Consider the following 18,033-nt stretch of genomic DNA (forward strand, 5'->3'; position numbering starts at 1 on the left):
TGTCCTGCTCACCCTGTCGGGCTTCCATTCCACGATAACAACCTGCTCACTATACATTTACCGCTTAAGCAATGATTTGAGGACACTAGGTCACATGACATGGAAGCTATTGGAAAAAAACCATTAATTGTATCCTTGAGGCGTCGAGTGATTCCCACCCTTGGTAATGAGGGAACTTTTGCTGAAGCTAACAGGTTGTCTTGATGTCGTTCCCTCCTCTGAGTGAGCCGCAGTCTGTCCTGTAAAAAGCAACACATCTCTTTACGACCGCCTCTGATCTGTCCCTGCTGTGCTTCTTATAAATAGTTTTTACAGGCAGCACCAAAGCAAACAGAGGGCCCAAACCTGTGCATCGCTCACTGTAGCGGCCTCTTTGCTCACAATGGAATACAGGGAAATACCCAGCATCCACACGCACACACACACACACATGCTAACCCTCTGACGCTAGCCGTTTTCACCGCTTTCAGCACTTTTTCCTGCTGTGCACACAAAACCTTGCACCTCTGATTTTTTTCTCTATCCCTCCAGCCTTTTCTCTTTCACACCCTGCACGCCACACACACACACACGCACAGAACACACACATACACACACCTTGCCGGTCTTTGTCTCTTCTTTAATGGTGTGTTCATTAAATAAAGCAGTTTTTTAGGGGGGGAGGGTGGACGCTTAAAAGGGGGAACATGAGGGGGAAAGGGGGGGGCTAGAGAGGGGTGCTGCTGTTGCTGCGATGCCCCAGCCTGCTGGACAAAGAGTCTCTCTGTCGGGCGTTGTAGATGAGGCATGGAGGGTGAAAGAGCCTGGATGGGTGTTGTGGCTGTTTTGTTTTTTGTGTTCCCCTCAATAGGTGTGGCCTCAGGCTGGATTACCTGGAATCAGGCAGCTGATTGTTTGCTCACAGCGTACAGGACCGTCCAGGCAGCCATGATGGAAATGTCAAATGCCCGCTCTTTGTTTGTCCTCTCTCTTTCTCTCTGTGTGTGCAGCGTGTGTGTGTGTGATTGCAGATATCGGAGCCAGAATCACAGTATAGCTTTCTTTCGGTCTGCTTCTTCTCTCTCTGTTCTTTGCTTCTCCTCTCCCTCACTCACACAAGCGCACACACTTTGTAGGACTGTAGATGGTTTTAGCTGCAGGTCTCCTCTTCAACCTGCTATAAATCTCCCCGGCTGTAATATTCAGGAAACCTTTGAAACAACCAGCAAATTACCTGCTGTAAAAACTGACTAGCACCCTGGCGCAGCGACGTACCCCTCGCAGCTCTCGCAGCACTATTTTTATTCGGCGAGTCTCGCGTAAGCCCCCTAATTAAAGCCTTTATGTCGCTATATGTTATTAAAAGTCATAAACACGAACAGACACGCGCAGCTGGAGGTTTGGAATGTGTGTGTGCGGGGGAGGCTTTTATTCAGGTTCAATTTTTAAGGCTCAGTGTTGGATTAAAGTCGTTTTTAAACGATCAAACATCACCGGGAGTGAAGCCGCCTCACAGTTTTTCAAAAGTAAGATTGAAGAGTGAATATTTCTGTGACTCTGTAACCGATTTGAGGTGATCTTGACCTTCTGACACGGCCTTCACTGGAGTCTGAAGTGTTTATAAAATCTCTTAAAGCTTTTGTTCGTGGCCTTTTGTCTGACTCATTGCCACGTTTTGTTGTTTGTCCCAGCTCCAGCATCCACGCTCCAGCTCCCCAAAGATCTAACAGCCAAAAAACGTGGCATGTCTGCTTGATGATTTTAATAATATTAGCAGCAATGTGTTTGTGTTTTAAGTCAAGGAAGCAGGAACAACAGAGGAGCTGTTGTCAATGAATATTCGTGCAGTAATTAACTCTTCTTGCCAGAAGGAAATCTGAACTTAGAGAAAACATCCAGTTAAAAAAAAAAAGAAGACAGCCTTTAGCTCTCGCATGTTGAGCACGACTGCCAGGATGGTGATCAAACAGCTCAACAGCAGCAATCTGGGCAGGCAGGGAGGTAGGGAATTAAAGCTCTGATCTGTTTTTTAATCACAGCTCTGCTCGTCTCCGCTTCTCTACATCTGACACCAGACAACTTAGCAACTCTTAAAATCTGTCATCCCGGTATGAGGTGGAAATTCCCCAAATATTTCCCCAAAATAATGACCGTGCCAGAGCAGAGAGGCGTGCCAAGACACATTACACTGTGTCCTCTTCCACTGGATATCAGGTTTTTTTTACTAATACTTGTTTCAGGGGTTGTTTAAGACAGAGAAAGAGTTTAATACAGATGGTAATGCATAAAATAATCCATGCTGTTTATTTATCTGTAATGAGTTTTGTTCTTGGCACTGTATTAATACTGCGAGGCCAACATATCCAGCTCATGTTGGACAAAACAAGACACAACAAGATATATATCATATTTTGGGAAAGATGTCAAGAAGACGACTGAGATCACAAAGAGCTGTTGTTTTATATGTCAGCTTCAGTTAAAATTGAAAACTAGCATCTGTTTTTATCTTATGATAATTGTTTAAAAGACATTCGAGGATTTTAATACTCGTATTTGATCTTGCTTTATTTAAATATTAACGTGTAAAACGATATAAAAGTAGACAAACAGACAAAAACAAGACGGTACGTAAACCACAAGTAGTGATCCAAGAATGGGAAGATATCAGTTGTTGGCACTCCCTGTTACAGCCCCTGGTAATATATTAAAGAGTGTAGGTGTGCACTGTTTTTCTGCAGGATGTCTGCTGGACCACACAAGACAAAACCAACAAGGTGATCTCTACCGCTTTGATGCTCAAGAATGATGTGATACCATTGATACGGGAAGTGTGATGGGAATCTTTAATAAAGACTTCAATGTTGTGAGGAAGACAAAGTATCAAAAAACAAAGGCTAGACTTAGCTGTGGCTCAGTAGGTCTCTCAATCCGAAGGTTGGCGGTGTGATACCTGACTGCTACTGTCGCTTGCCAAAGTGTCCTTGGGCAAGACACTGAACTCCAAATTGCTGTGCAAAGATCTTGATTGGAGGGTGGCATAGCAGCCTCACCATCAGAATGTTGGTGTGAAAGGGTGAATGTGACATGTAGTGTCAAAGCGCTTTGAGTGGTCTGAAGACTAGAGAAGCGCCAGTGTTATAGTCGGGTCACCAAACCTCAAGTCTTAGTCGAGTCTCGAGTCCCCAGTGTTCAAGTCCGAGTCCAAATCACTAAATCTGAGTCGAGTGCCCATTACCTGAGTTCAAGGCCAATCCAAGTCCTCTGGGTTGAGTCTGAGCCGAGTTCCAAGGTGACCTTCAGTTCTCCACTTTAGTGCAGCCTAAGACAGTTTGAGGTTGTCCCCGTCGTTACATATCGAACATGTTGTACTCCTCTTGCTTGCATTTGCTATAAAACCTTTGAAAGCAAAACGCACGATGGCGCCTCTTTAGACATCCTGGCAGGAAGTGTTGCTGAACAAGACGGCACTTTAACGTGCATGCAGGTGAATAAATCATTAAGGCCTTAATAATAAAAAACTAACAACAACAATAAAACAGTCCTTATCAATAAATAAGTCAGAGTCCTCCTCTCCATCTTCTGAGTCCGAATGCAGTCAATGCTCAGAGTCGAGTCCGAGGCCTGGACTCGAGTACTACAACACTGAGGAGCGCTATATATAAGTGCAGTCCATTTACCATATAGACCCTGACCAACAGTGACTGTAACGAGCAGAAGACTATTCAATATGACCTTCAAAACTTAGTCGAACACATAGATCTACTTCAAAACATACAATGCAAAATACATGATGTGGTTAAAGTAGCTGAAAATGTTCAGGGCTAAAAATCTGTCAACCAAGTCACAAACATGAGTGAAAAACATCACCTGGGCTATTTAATGAGCATTCCTGAACACGACTCAGGTTTTTCCTTAAAGTAAAGTTGTCAGAAATGTTCCAACTTTGTCAAATTACCAGTGAAACCATTCAAAATTTAAACCTAATCAAACAATCGGAAAACAAAAATCTTTTTATTCCCTGAATAATCCACATCCATGCATCCAACAGCAACCACAGAGTGATTTAAAACAACCACTGTGGTGTTAAGCTCTTATAAAACCCCATGACGCCTTATTATCTGTATTCTTTCATTTTCCTCCCCATGCAGATTGTAGTCATTGTTCTCATCGGTCTGCACAGTTTACATACGGCTTCAGCACATAGACTCAGAGTGGGCAGAGTACCACGCTGAATCCCCTGGCTGAAAAACTCCAACAGTCCTTCCTCTGCCCTCTCCCCTCTTTGTTCCCATCTTTGCACTTCTCCCTCCCCCCCCCCCCTTCTCTACCTCTTTATGCAGTTCCCTTTGGTGTTCCTCCTCGGAGCACCTCCTCACACAGACCTCACTGGTGCCGCTGAGGTTCGATCCCAATTCCCCACATAGCTGTTGCCTGGGCCTCATTCACAGACGCTGTTGACTGGCAGTGTGAATGTCCAGGCCTCATGTTTCGCTCTGTGCCCAAAACCTTTCCCTCCATCAATCATGCAAGAAGAAAAACATGTCAAAGCTCAGACTCGGCTTTTAGATGACTTCAGTTTTATTTTGGAATGACTCTCTCTGCTGCATGCAAATATGCTGATTTAATAACGATCTCAAGTCAGAGATGCTTGATATATAAAGTGCATTTAAAGACAATAATTCACTTTTAAAGAAACCTTATTAGTGAAGCTGCAAACTCTCCAGCAAATGGTTTTGTCAGTCATATTAAATCACTACAACTCTCTCCTTGAATGTCTTATACAGCTTATCCAATGTTTCTGGGCTAAAATATCAGCCATGCATTATTCCTAGAAGAATATTTAATAATAAGTCCAATAAGAAAACGGAACTGTTCATGAAAACAAATTTTATCTTTAATTTTCATAATGCTGCAAAATTTCAAGTGTCACAAAAAACTCAAAGAGCAGCTTCAGTCATGTTTTCAGACATATAAAATGCTCTGCTTGAAATAATAAATTGTGTCTGATCTGTTTTTTTCTGCAAAATACGTTTAATTACCTTGTAAAATCCTCCCAAAAGCATCACCTCCTTCTCACTCAACTCCTGGCTCTGCATAGTCCCCGCCCACTTTGTGCTACGTTTCTCCTTTTGTAAAATTACAGGTGAAAACAAAACACATCTCTGCCAGCGTTTATAGGCAACTCACTGAAACTTAGCTAGCTTGAAATGTAGTAATTAGTAGTAGCAACGTTAACGTTAGTAGTCAGTAGTAAATTTTCAAAAATGCTATGACGGTTACAGCTGGCTCGCACATCGCCGAAGTGGTTGCCATAGGTTACACATAATGATATGCATAGCGTCACCCCGTCCATTAACAGGATTGGCTCCTTAGGTTTGTGACGTCTCAAACCTGCCAATCTGAAAACGTGTTGTTCAACCTGTCCTTGGTACACTGCAGTTTAAAAGCAGACAGGCCCAGCCGTGGAGATGACTGCTCATGTTGTCCCTGATATGTCTTGTAGCACATGACAAACACTACATGGAGATGTTTACAAGGTTAAACACTTGATTCTCACTGGAGGGGGTCTTTAATTTGGAGATTCTGTTTCTTCACTTTGAGCTGTTTTTTTTAAAGACGGATGAAAAAACCAGAATAAGTATTTGTGGTTGAAACGAAGCAGCAACGCAGCTGAGAAAACAAAGAAAGCTTCAACAGAGTGTAGAAAATACCATCACTTTCAGGAAGTATGTTTTAATGGCATTCACCACAACAACCCTTCCCCGGCTTTGTGCTTCCTTTGCGGGGAGAAATTAGCAATTATGAACAGTTGCATAACGCCAACGCACCTTATCATATATTTGCAAACCTGTTTATTAGTAATTCAGACACTGAAGGTGCACTAAGCTAGACTAATAGAATTGAAGCAGAAATCAACAACAAACTATATTGCTACAATCCACGTCTTCTCACAGTTTACTTAGTCAAAGAAAGAGCTAATTTATTCTGAAATTACGTTTTCCTGCACACCTTGAAAGCATCTCCATCCATCACAATTCCTGAATCACTCTAATAGCCTGATTCAGAAGGCAGCGGTGCTGACTGACAAATGTTCTTTGAGTTACAAGGGGGAAAAGGAGCATTAATCCGCGGCCTGTAGGGCCTGTGAGTGCAGCGATTTGTCCGTCTAATACAAACACTGGGATTGGACTAGGGACTAATTCTGCCTTGTGATGTGAACTGCTTTAAATGGAAGTTACAGCTGCAGACGTTTCCATATTCCAGATGCTGCAGTTTAGCTGTAATTGCAAGTGTAGCCTCAGAATGAAATACTGGCTGTAGTTTTATTGCTAGAAAATTGCAGTTGTGTGTTATTGTAAGAAACATACCAAAAAAATGGAGGGAAAAAAAATGTCCCTATGATGAGAAAGACGAATAGTTTTAAATATTAAAAGTATAAATCAGCCTGACCACGTTTAACTGTAAGAATGATGTGATTTCATGTGGAGAAGCTGCTTTATTTAGTTTCCTTTCATCAGACACAATAGATTATGATGCTTTTACACTGTTTCTAAAGGAACACAACAGCACCGACGGGCCTGGGGGGCTAAACTTCAGACATGCAGCTCGTCCCGTGTGTGATATTTCCATGTAACTATGCTTCCAACACGTCTGCCTCAGCACCTCTGCGTTTTCTGCTTTATCTGAGGGGCAGGTGGGAGCTGCTGGATTACCTGAAGCTAAACTGTAGCTGCTTTGGCCGCAACATAGAAAAAAGCTCTTGACATGGTGCAGGTGCAAACGCTCAAAAAAAAAAAAAAAAACATTTTCTAGCGATGAAGGTTTAGGCGGAATGTGACTCAGGAGAGGATAAGGGGATTTCACAGACGGCTAAGTTAGTTTGTTTATCGCTGCAGTGACGGACGCTTATGGCAACGTACAAACACATTCACCTGGTATCCAGCCTGTGATTCACCCACAAACCGACAGACACACACAAACAGAGTCTAATGTTAGCCGAGTCCATCATCGTCTCTATCGTGAATGCAACTTTCCTCCCAGGTTTCCGCAGAGAGGCCCTTAAAAGCGCTCTTACGCTCTTAACAGAGAGCGGGGCACTTCAGAGATGTCTCAGGCAACTAGAGCACGGTGAATAATTCAAAGCAAACTTACAACATGTTGCCATGTTGCCATATGTGCAGAGAGTTGCCTCACATGCGAGGCTTCCCTGGCGTGGATTAATAAGCCGGTTGTGCTGATGTATATTTATATCTCTGACTCCTGGTGGGTGTTTACAGGGTGAGTTCTGGTCATTTCACTGCCTCTGTGGTGATGCAAGATGCTAACATATAACCGTCTAATGCAACTGAAGCTTAAAGGAAAGCAACTGAAATATGGTAGAAATAAGAAATATATTCATATCACTAACAAACGATTCCCTTTTTTCTTTTTTATATAGTTACTTAATCTTCAGTTTTACATACAGGCTACTACATTTGGGAGGTGGTTGGCTACATGTTATTAAACTAGTACTTTAACTATATTTTGCAGCAGCTTGCCGATAGTTAAACTACATTAAAGTAATAATCTTAAAGATTTTCATGTAAATAAATGTCTGTTAAGTCACTGTCTATCGCCGAATGAGGTAACACAATGGTGACTGAGCCTATGGCCCACTGATGAAAGCTTTGCAGTAAATAGTATAATCATGGACGGAATGTGGGACTGGTGCCCAGTTAGTGACGTGTTTTCCATCAGCCAGCAGTGGTTGGTCTGCCAGAGAGGGTAGGCGGAGCTTAGCGGCTGCTTTTCCGGTCTCTGCAAGTGTTGCGAGTAAACAGTAATCTACTATGACTGAACAATCAAAGAAAAAATCGATGACTACAGATACAAATTCAAAAATAAGTGAAAATCCAAAGAAAAAGAAACAGATTCAACGCTCAGATGAAGGCAAACAGTCTGAAAAGGAAAGCGACCGTCAGCGAGGAAAATCAAGAGTTACAGCCGGAGCCAACCGTGGACGTCTGGTTATCTGGGAAGTGTGCTCTTGCAAATTGCTGCCTATCGCTAGAGGTGCAAAGAGAACTAAACTGAGATGTTCTAGATTATAACTTTAAATCTACAAAACCTTTTGGGGCTACAAACAGAAAGATATCATTCTTTTAAATTCTATGTTACTGTTACTGTAATGACCAGCCAACCCCGTCCCTTTAATCCTGACTGCTGTGAAGGCGTGCCCAGGAACGCAAGCCGGTGTCTGACTGATCGATGTGTTTTACATGACCATGCCACTTGTCAACCGATGTTTTTTAAGTCATTTTAAAGAAATTTGTTTTGCAGTGAGTTAAAAACCATAAAACATTTAGAAAATACACACACACAGACTCGGGTTCAAGACACATTCAAACACGTGAATACCTGATACGAGGATACGCACACAAGACGAGAGCAGCCCCCCCCCAACCCCATACACCCCAAGGTAGCTCTGCTGTAGCTGAACAAGTTCCAGTTTAATATTATTGGCTTCTTGCAAAGCTTTGTTTGCAAAGCAGCTTTGTATTTTATGAATTCAATATCTCTGTTTTGGATTGTTGCACAACAAGTTATTAAGTCACTTTTTGTCCCTTTCACATTTCTTTTTATTATTTTCTAACATTGAGTTGAAGCCAGAGGGCGTTTTAAATTTGTGTTTTTCACTCAACTGTTCTGCTGGAGTCGAACTAAGAAAGTTGTGATTCAAATGACTCGATATTCTCTGTGCTTTTGACAGAAAGTGGTTGAAACTGTTTATTATTCTACATCTCATACGTATCCTCCTCTTGTCTTTCAGCCTGTCCCTCCAGTTTCTTCAAGCCGACTCAGGGAGATGAAGCCTGCATGCAGTGTCCCATCAACAGCCGCACCACCAGCGAAGGCGCCATCAACTGCGTTTGCCGCAACGGATACTACCGCACCGACTCAGATCCCCTCCAGATGCCGTGCACAAGTATGTATAGTACTGAAGTGGTTAGATGTGAACCCTAACTTGACACTCCGCACAAACACTTATAGTCCGCATACCCACAAAGCCTTTGATTTCGAATATGAACTCTTTGACACATGAGCGTTTCACACCCGCGAGCAGAAGAGCCCGGGATCAAAGGACAGTGGTAGTCTGTGTAACTGCAAACAGAGAAACCCTGTCAGCGCTGTCCCTCACACGAACACGACGCTGACATGCTCATAGTGTTGCTGTCCACAGATCTGACCCGACACACAAGGCTCGGCCGCCCCTCCTCTACATCACACAGCCCCGTACTCCAAGCCGGACCGGGGGTTACTGGGCCAGGGCGCGACGCTTTGTGAAGGGGCCGGCCCGGAGAAAGAGCCGGGGCGAGACTCTCTCTTGTCATGCCAATGAAGCTGTTTGAATTTGAATTTGAATTTGATGCTGACACCGAGGTTGAGAGAGAGAGAGGGGAAGGATAGAGTAAAGTGAGTGAGCGAGGGAGGGGTAAAGCGTGAGGGCAAGACTCGCAGAAAGAAATGAAGAAGGAGAGGGAATTTGAGAGAGCTCAGAGGGGTTTGGTGCATGTGAGAAAGACGGAGAATCAGCGCATAGAGTGTGGTCGAACTAAAACAAAACAGGGGTGAGCGAGAAAAAAAGCCCCTTTCAACGTTCGGTAGTGTTTTCTCCCTCACTCTTTCCCTCTCTGCCTGTTGAAAGGGAGCGAGGAGGGAAGAGATTTGATGGTCTCCAACAAAGGAGATTTGCATAAGCCTGGCTCTGGGAGTCGAGCAGCTGTTGTGAATGAGAAAGCAGCAGCGTCACGTCACCCGTATTAAGCGCAGCAGGGCCCGGCCTGATTAAAGCCAAGGGAATGGGCCCATCAGAGCCGCCCCGCCAGCTAATGGGGGGGATATTAGTCCTCCTCCCCGGGAAGGAGATGCCAAAGAGGAGTTATGTTTCCATGTATGAGAGACACCAAGAAGTGCACTCCAATGGGCTTCCTTCCAGAGCCGGAGATCTGTTAATTGCTGCCAATTAAAAGGAGGTTAAATAAGAAGTGATCGATTCAGATTTAGGATGTTGTGGGCGGAGTGGAATTGTTTATCTCATTAGTCCTAGAGGGAACGTCTTCCATAATTAGGCGCACATGGCTGTAGAAGATAAACACTTCTCATTGTTTGTTTGTTTGGCCTGTCACTCAACATGTAGCGCCATGTGGAAAAGTTTCCACCCCGTAATGCCGAGCTGCTGAGAATGTCTCAACAGGGGAAACAGTCGGTTTCTCTCCGCAGCGGTAACTCTATACGATGCTCCATGAGAAAACTGTCAGGAGTAGATGTTAAGAAAACACTTGACAAAGTGGACAGCAGCATGAAAAATGAGAAAATGTAAATGGGCATCCCGAGGGAAGATTCACTGCCAGCTTACCGTCAGCTCAGACCTCAAAGAGGATACACTATCTTAGTGAGTTTGTCTTCTCCTGTGAAGAGGTTATTTAAGTAGAACGGCTGTTATAACCTCCACGTTATCACAGCACAGCTTCCATCAGTAAATTAGCACGATACCACTGAGGGAAGTTCATGCAAGTACAGATTCCTTGAGGGCGTGCCTCATGTGAGTGATTACTTCTTCTACAGAACAATATAACAGACTTTATAGATGAAAGAGTTCCTCATCTTTCTGAAAGAACATTCCAGAATACAACAAATATAATTTACAGAATCCAATTTTCCAATGATTGTCAGTCTACACAGCGGTGTTAACTGAAACTATGACGATGAATGTTCGTCATTGAAGACAACGATCTGTCAGAAATAGATAACAACACGTATGTTTTGTTTTCGTTAACGAGACGGGACTAAAATGTTAGTGGTGGGCTATCAGCTATTCAAAGTCCATATATTACACATTTGTGTGTCAGAATACAAGCGATACATTCCTGTAACTGGTTGAACTTGTTGAGGGGTGCGTGCAGATCCTCCCTGAATTTGACACAGCTATACTGTCCCAAAGCGGCAGCTTGACAACGACTCACGCAAAACAAACATCGCAAAGGTGGTTATGAACTTTGTCTGTTAACTCTTTCTACTTCAGGCTCTGTGCACGCTCACACGCTCATCTGACGCTTCTTTGGCACTAAAAGGAGCGATCATCGGCCGTCTGCTTCAGTCAGACTGGTTAAATGAGAATCGATGCTGAATATTTAATGGTAAATAACAACACTGCTGCTGCAATAAGGCAAGAGAGGAATGTGCAGAACGTGCTACTGTAACCGCACAGCTTCAGTCTCTGGCTTTACGTGCGTCGACTAAAACTAGACTATACTATACACTATAAAGGGACTAAAACTAAGAAGCATTTTCGTCTTAAGATTAAGACTAGATCTAAAATAGCTGGCAAAATGAACACTGGCACACAGTGTATTTGGTCCTTTTTGTCTGTTTAGCAGGATGTCTTAAAACAGCTATAAAAACATTTATATATTAACAAGAAATCACATGACTGCAACTACACTATGTCAAAGTGGCTGCTTGCCTCGACAAAGAGTGCCCCCTCAGACCTGTGGAGTGGCTTTCTTCTCGTTGTTTTTTACAGCCCACAACTTCACTGTTCTGACTCACTCTCGGCGCTCTCTCCAGCCTCGTTTCCAGCAGCAACAGGCAGCTGTTTGCAGTGAAAAAGCTCTGATTAACCCCACTGTACGGTACCTGCCCAGAACCAGATGGCAGACAGACACAAGTGGTAACATAGCGGGGCATTTAGCAGCTAGTAGTAGCTGCATATTTCTCCCAGGAGTTGGTGGAGACAAAAAATAGAGCTAAAAGGAAGGTGGCTTTTAGACTTTAATATTAATGTAAAAGGCTAATGCAGGTATGTATCAACATGTATGATGTTTTCCAGTTTCATAGGGATATACAGAATAAATGCAAGACACAGATGTCACACCACTTTAATCAAACAGCTTAAATAAATGTTTTGTTTTGTTTGTTGACCACTGAACCTCTCTTGTGTTTTCCAGCCGTCCCTTCCGCTCCGCAGACCGTCATCTCCAGTGTGAATGAAACCTCTGTGATGCTGGAGTGGTTGTCTCCTCGGGATTCCGGGGGCCGCGAGGACGTGGTCTTCAACATCATCTGCAAGAGCTGCGGTGGAGGCCGGGGAGGCTGCACCCGCTGCGGGGACAACGTTCAGTTTCTGCCCCGTCAGCTGGGCCTGACAGACTCCCGGGTCTACATCAGCGACCTGTTGGCCCACACGCAGTACACGTTCGAGGTGCAGGCTGTCAACGGGGTGTCAGATCAGAGCCCCTACTCTCCTCAGTACGCCTCAGTCAACATTACCACTAACCAGGCTGGTAAGTGGGCCCATCTGTCTTTTTCTACGCTTAATATTCCCCATGTGGTTTCCTCTTCTTTCCTCCCCGTCGCTTTCTTTTTTCCATGTCTATTTCTGTGTCGCTCCTCTGTCGTCGTACAGTACCTCTTCATCACACTCTTTCCTACAAGCACATAATGCACAGAGCATAGACCTGCACTAAGTAAGTCCCTTCCCTCTCCTGTATGGTGATGTATGCAGATGAAGGGCTCTAAAATGGGGAGGAGAGTGCCGTTGATGATGTGACAGGCAGAACGTGATGGCCTGCTGGTCTTTACTCTGTGACCTCATCTGCATGAGTTTCAGACTGGAGCTGAGTGCAGGCTCGCTGCTGTCTCTCATCTACTGTTCAGGGAGTACGTCTATATTGATTGTAGTGTTACATTAAAGCCACTGGAAACAGCCTTCTACACATGCAATTTAAAGACTTATATGCACAGTAAGCATCAACAAAGAAATTAGCTCTGATCTAAATTCAAAATATTGTCATTTGAGTTCATTTAAACTCCTGGGTGTGGTATGCTCTGATATTTTTTATGCTAGGTCTAATCGGCTGTTTGCACCTAGCGTTAGCATCGTACGCAGGCCAAGTATTAAAGACCGAAGGTGATATCGGACGGCCGCAGGTGCTAAGTTTTAACCCTGATTGTGTTTTTTCGGCTGAGGGAGTTTGAGAGTTAGCAGTGGGAGTTTATCTCTGTAATAATATAGCACTTGCGAACGCTATAGAGCAATCATTTAGCATTGCATTCATAGCTTTGAGAACAAATAGGCGCATGCTAACTATGCTACGGATTGTCATTCTCCATTCAGTGTTAAAATGAGGTGAATAATTTAAAACATATTTTTTTGTTCTGCACTACACTGTAAATTCTAACGTAAGTTAAGCTTACTTAAAAAACAAAATTTAAATCGATGACCTTGGGAAAAGTAAGTAAAAGAACTTAACTGTGTCGAGTCATGTGAAACGATTGTGTGTTTAGAATGAACATGTTATGTTACGTCAAATTTCTTTGAGGATCAAGTTAAGTTAACTTACTTCCAAACAGCAACATAAGCCGTTTTTTGAACGTCTTTTTAAATAGTTATGAACTTTTATTTTTACTCTATTTTTTGTGGATGCTCAATGAGACACTGTACTTTGATATCATATATGCTTATGGAATATTTGAAGCCAAATTAAAAGAAAAAGGTTACATGGTACATGCATAGTAAGTGTGGTATATAGCTATATACACGATGTATAGGCTACTTTGTAAACGTAAACACAGCCTTTAAGAAGCCGTGTTTCCAGCACGTTCTGAGGCCTAATGAATTACAGGTTGCCACATGACTTTTGAATCTGCAGGATCTTTTACCAGCCTCCACATCTCCAGTATTTCTCCTGTGGCTGTAGACGCTCTGCATGCTCTCCACTGTGTGTTTGCACTGGTCGTCTACAGCATCTCTAATTATTTCACAGAGGCAGCAGCATTGATTTGCTCTTTAATTGTCTCTATGAAACGCATCATTTGGCGTGCCAAGCTTCTCTCCCCCGAGCACTGATGAGCTGGGGTGGTGGGGGTGGGGGGGGTACAGGCCGGGCTTTATCTTTGCACTGGCTTTGCATCCCATTAGCAACATACATAAGTGCCTGTCATCCCTCATCATCTATCCCCCTGCACTGAGAGCAGTCTGCTGTGACTGAGCTTCCTAAAGCACAGTAACACAGTGCTTTTATTACAGCGGACATATTGGGTTTTGTTTAACTACACTCTCGCTCTCTCATTACTTTCCTCTGGAATTCCCAGATGTCCGGATGCCTACATGGAAGCAGTCATACAGAAAGGGTATACAGGGGTATATAACTTGGATGAACACATTTAAAGAGGAGGTTTTCTTTGCGTAAATTGTTGCAAACTTCAAGTTTACAGAAATGTTTGTGTAAAAGCTCCATTAAGCTCTCTGTTATGTTCCTGATACTCTAAGTCACAGTAAAATGGGGGCCTTCATTCAAACGGCGACCTCTTTTTATTGTCTGTTTTGATTTGAGTCACTGGTGTGGTGGGTTAATGAGGGCCTGTGAGTGCAGTTAAGCGTTGTAATGAGGCCCCTGCCCCGCTCTTTCTCACTGGGCCACAATAAGTCTGCCACCCCAACCCTTGGCTTCTCTGCTTCCCCCTGCCGTGGGGTCCTGGCGGAAATTGGGGGGCTCCGCGCCCTCTCCACTGAAGTGCCCGTCACTTTGGATTAGGCTGCGAGAGCTCCCGTTGGAGGGAGCTGTGAAAAGAACTAAACTCTTGCTTGGCCCCCAACTCCGGTCTCCCACCTCCCCCCCCTTCACCCTGCAGAACCGGGCTCACCCCTGGGACACGGGATTGCAGTTTTGCGGCGCTGCGCTACGGGGCTGGGGTCACAGGCACCAGGAGCCCGTAATTGCATCTGGTTTGTGAGTCTTGGAGGTTACATAAACATCGTGTCACCCCTAATTACCACAGGCGAGTCTGTGCCTCCCTCTTACACCGAGAATTAGAGCGTCAGATGAAGAAAAACACAACCCAGAGAGAGAGTTTGAAATTTGGTGCACCTAGAAGTGTGCGAATCGGTCCCTCAGTTAGCTTTCAGTGGGCCAGAGGCTGGAGAGTTCTAGAAAGAGATAAACAAATAAGTAAATTGAAAGCGAGTGGCGTGAAAGTGTCTCATTTCTGGTGTTGGACGGCTGCCGTCCTCAGCTTTGACTTGTTGGTGTGAAGGGTGGGTGGGTGGGGGGGCATGGCAGGGTGGTGCGAGACGTGAGCAAAAACTTCTCACTCACCATACCCAATCAAGCACCCACCACCCTCTATTACCCAAAGGGCTTATCCTCCCACTCCGTAGGTGGTTGGCGACAGTTCCTCTGTGATAAAGGACGTGATTGCCCTGGAAAGTGCGGCGCCTGATTACACACTGTAATGCCACACAAAGGGAGATGGCGTGCTGAACGCCGTTCAAGCCTGTTTTATAAGCATATGACTAATTCCCCCTAACTTGTATTGTGTTGGATATGCAGAAGGCTGGAAGTGCCTCCAAGTTGTTTTATAGCAATGAGTAAGTAAGCCATCTATTCAGGCTTTTCCTCTGTCAATAACATGTTACTGTTTGCATGCTGCAGATCTGATGCTTTCTGTCAGGGACTCAGGGTGGAAACTACATTGTGACGACGTGTTAAAGTGATTTAAACTGCGTCTGACAGCTGAGAGAGTGGTGACACAAGACTCATGAATTTAGGAGTTTGAGTAAGTTTGGGGGACAAAATGTTTACTCGAAAAACTTGATTCAGAAATGATCCTATTTACAGATTTAGAGATTCAGATACTAGGTGAAAACCTGGTGTGTGGCTGACCGCGTCAGATCAATGTGCGCTTTTGTGGGCAATGTGTTACAAGGACTGTCCTCATGAAGCCGATGACAATGTGTTTGAAAGCAGGTGCCCGCTGCGGACGTAGGTGAGGACAGAGGAGGAGCAGCCCCGCCTACTCCCTGAACAAAGTATCCAGAGCCGTATAAGTATCAGTGGAGGTCCAATTTGCTCCATGATCCGCCATTGCGAATTCAAGTGCCGTCACTCACTCACTCACTCACTCGCTCAGTCAGTCAGTCACATACAGACTTGTGTGTAGGGCTGACCCCGGCGGTCAGCCAACAATATGGCTATTTAAATACAAACATGTTCGACTCTCACTGTAAATGATTTGGCGTGTCTGCCTGCAGGTTTAACCTTTCTAAGGTCAGGAGTTTAAACTTTAACAGATGAAACCGCTGGCTTTTTAATGTATTTACCTTTTGTACTTGTGAAAGAGCTGCTTTCAAATCTGCCCTGTTTCCCAACACTCATCAGTCTTTAGTTATAAATTATTATTCTAGTTCACTGTTCCAGTTAATTTGTTTTCCTTTCAACACTTTTTGGAGGGTAATATTCGCCTATTTGACTCACCCGAATGGAAAAGCTCACAACTGAAGTACTTTAACTTCAGAATGCATGTTTGTGGCTTTGAAAGGTAATATCTTCTAGTTTCTGTGAAATTAAAGACCAGCTCCAGTCATGTTTTAAGACATATAAAATGCTCTGCTTGTAATAATAAATTGTGTTTTTTATGTTTAATTACCTTGTACAAATCCTCCCAAGGCCTCTCCTCCTTCTCCCTCGTTAAAAATTACTGACTCTGCATATGCACCGCCCACTTTGTGCTACGTTTCTCCTTTTGTAAAATTACAGCCAAAAACAAAACACGTCTCTGCCAGCGTTTAGCGGCAACTTAGCTAGCTTGAAATGTATTAATTAGTAGTAGTAACGTTAACGTCAGTGGTCAGTAGTGAGTTTGCAAAAATTACGATGTCGGTTACAGCTGGCTCGCACACTGCGAAGTGGTTGCCATAGGTTACACATAATGATATGCATAGCGTCACCCCGTCCATTAAAGAGATTGGGAGGGAAAGCCTGTCCTTGGTACACTGCAGTTTAAAAGCAGACAGGCCCAGCCTTGTATGTGCCTTGTAGCACATGAAAAACACCACATGGAGAAGTTTACCAAGTTAAACACTTGGTTTTCATTGGAGGGGGTCTTTAAGGATGTGGCTTCAACACAACATAAACTACAGCCGTTATAACATGGCTGCGAAAACAATGTCTTTGGCCCTGGTCTATAATATTTCCTTATTGTATAAAGACTATGCTATAGGACATGCTACTATCACTACATATCTTCTTTATGTTGTCAACCACTCCTCTTCCAAACCTCTTGGCCACACCTTATGAAAGTTTGTAGTGTCTCTGACGTCCCTGAAACTCTCCAAAATGTCTACAAAGGGTTTCTGTGACCTCTTCTAAACTCTTCTTCACAGCCTTAGAAAATGTTTCCAAGCTTCTTAAGATTGTGAGGTCATCTTTAATGCAGCGGTGTAATGTGTTTTGTTGAAGTTGTGTTTGAGATGTTGGTGCAGCTCATCTGCACGGTCACAGAAAGTGGAAACAGGTGTGCATTGTTAGGCAATGAGTACAGGCAGTGAGTGACTACACTGGTATGGTTCTGCTTACCATCAGCAGAATGGAAATGTTTAATGCTATCACTTAAATGATCGGTTTGTTTGTTATTGTGTGTTTATCACAAGTTTGGCCTGTCTCCCCTCGTGGTAACTTTGGCAGATGGTAGGTTAAAGTCAGCAGCAGGGCGCTGGATGGGGCTTGTGATAGGGCCTCCAGGTTATAGCTTCTTTCTTTTCTCCTTCAATTTTTAGTGTTTTGTCTCCTGTTTTTTTGCCTCTCTCTTAATTACCTATTTTTCGAACCACCTGTTTTTCAAAGACTTCTGCTTATTACTTAGCTGTCTTCTGCATCCTCTGAATTATTCTTTCATTGCAAAACAAAAAACATCTGCTGCCCTTTATATGATATGAAGTCCCTTCATTTACTTCTTGGTATCTTAACCTAGACTATCGTCTTGTAGCAGCAAAGTAACAGGTTAATCTTGTTCTTTGAAACAGCCAGAGTGCTCAGAAGACCTGCATCTCCTTTGGAAGCACTTTTAGACCTAGAACTACCTTCAAAGCTACTTTTTCTTCCTTTTTTCACACCAATATTCCTTCCTTCCCCTTATATTAGTCAGTCTGCAATCACTATTGTATGAAGGAGAAGTTTACAGCTGAGAGACAATGTTTGCTATTATCCCAGATTTTACATACATGCTGTCATTTTG

At 43.7% G+C, this 18,033-nt stretch overlaps 1 protein-coding gene across 1 annotated transcript in view; it reads left to right on the plus strand.

Annotated features, from left to right (window-relative positions):
- Positions 1-18,033, plus strand: part of ephb2b (eph receptor B2b) — a 222,287-nt gene that overhangs the window by 155,350 nt on the left and 48,904 nt on the right. The window contains exons 5-6 of the mRNA XM_069678316.1: positions 8,789-8,944; positions 11,967-12,302. Coding sequence (XP_069534417.1) covers positions 8,789-8,944; positions 11,967-12,302 — 492 coding nt within the window. The remainder of the gene's footprint in view (positions 1-8,788; positions 8,945-11,966; positions 12,303-18,033) is intronic.

The sequence above is a fragment of the Semicossyphus pulcher genome, unplaced genomic scaffold (genome assembly GCF_022749685.1).
Source record: "Semicossyphus pulcher isolate SPU_LCO1_2020_fin unplaced genomic scaffold, fSemPul1.0.p SCAF_3, whole genome shotgun sequence".
Lineage (NCBI taxonomy): Eukaryota > Metazoa > Chordata > Actinopteri > Labriformes > Labridae > Semicossyphus > Semicossyphus pulcher.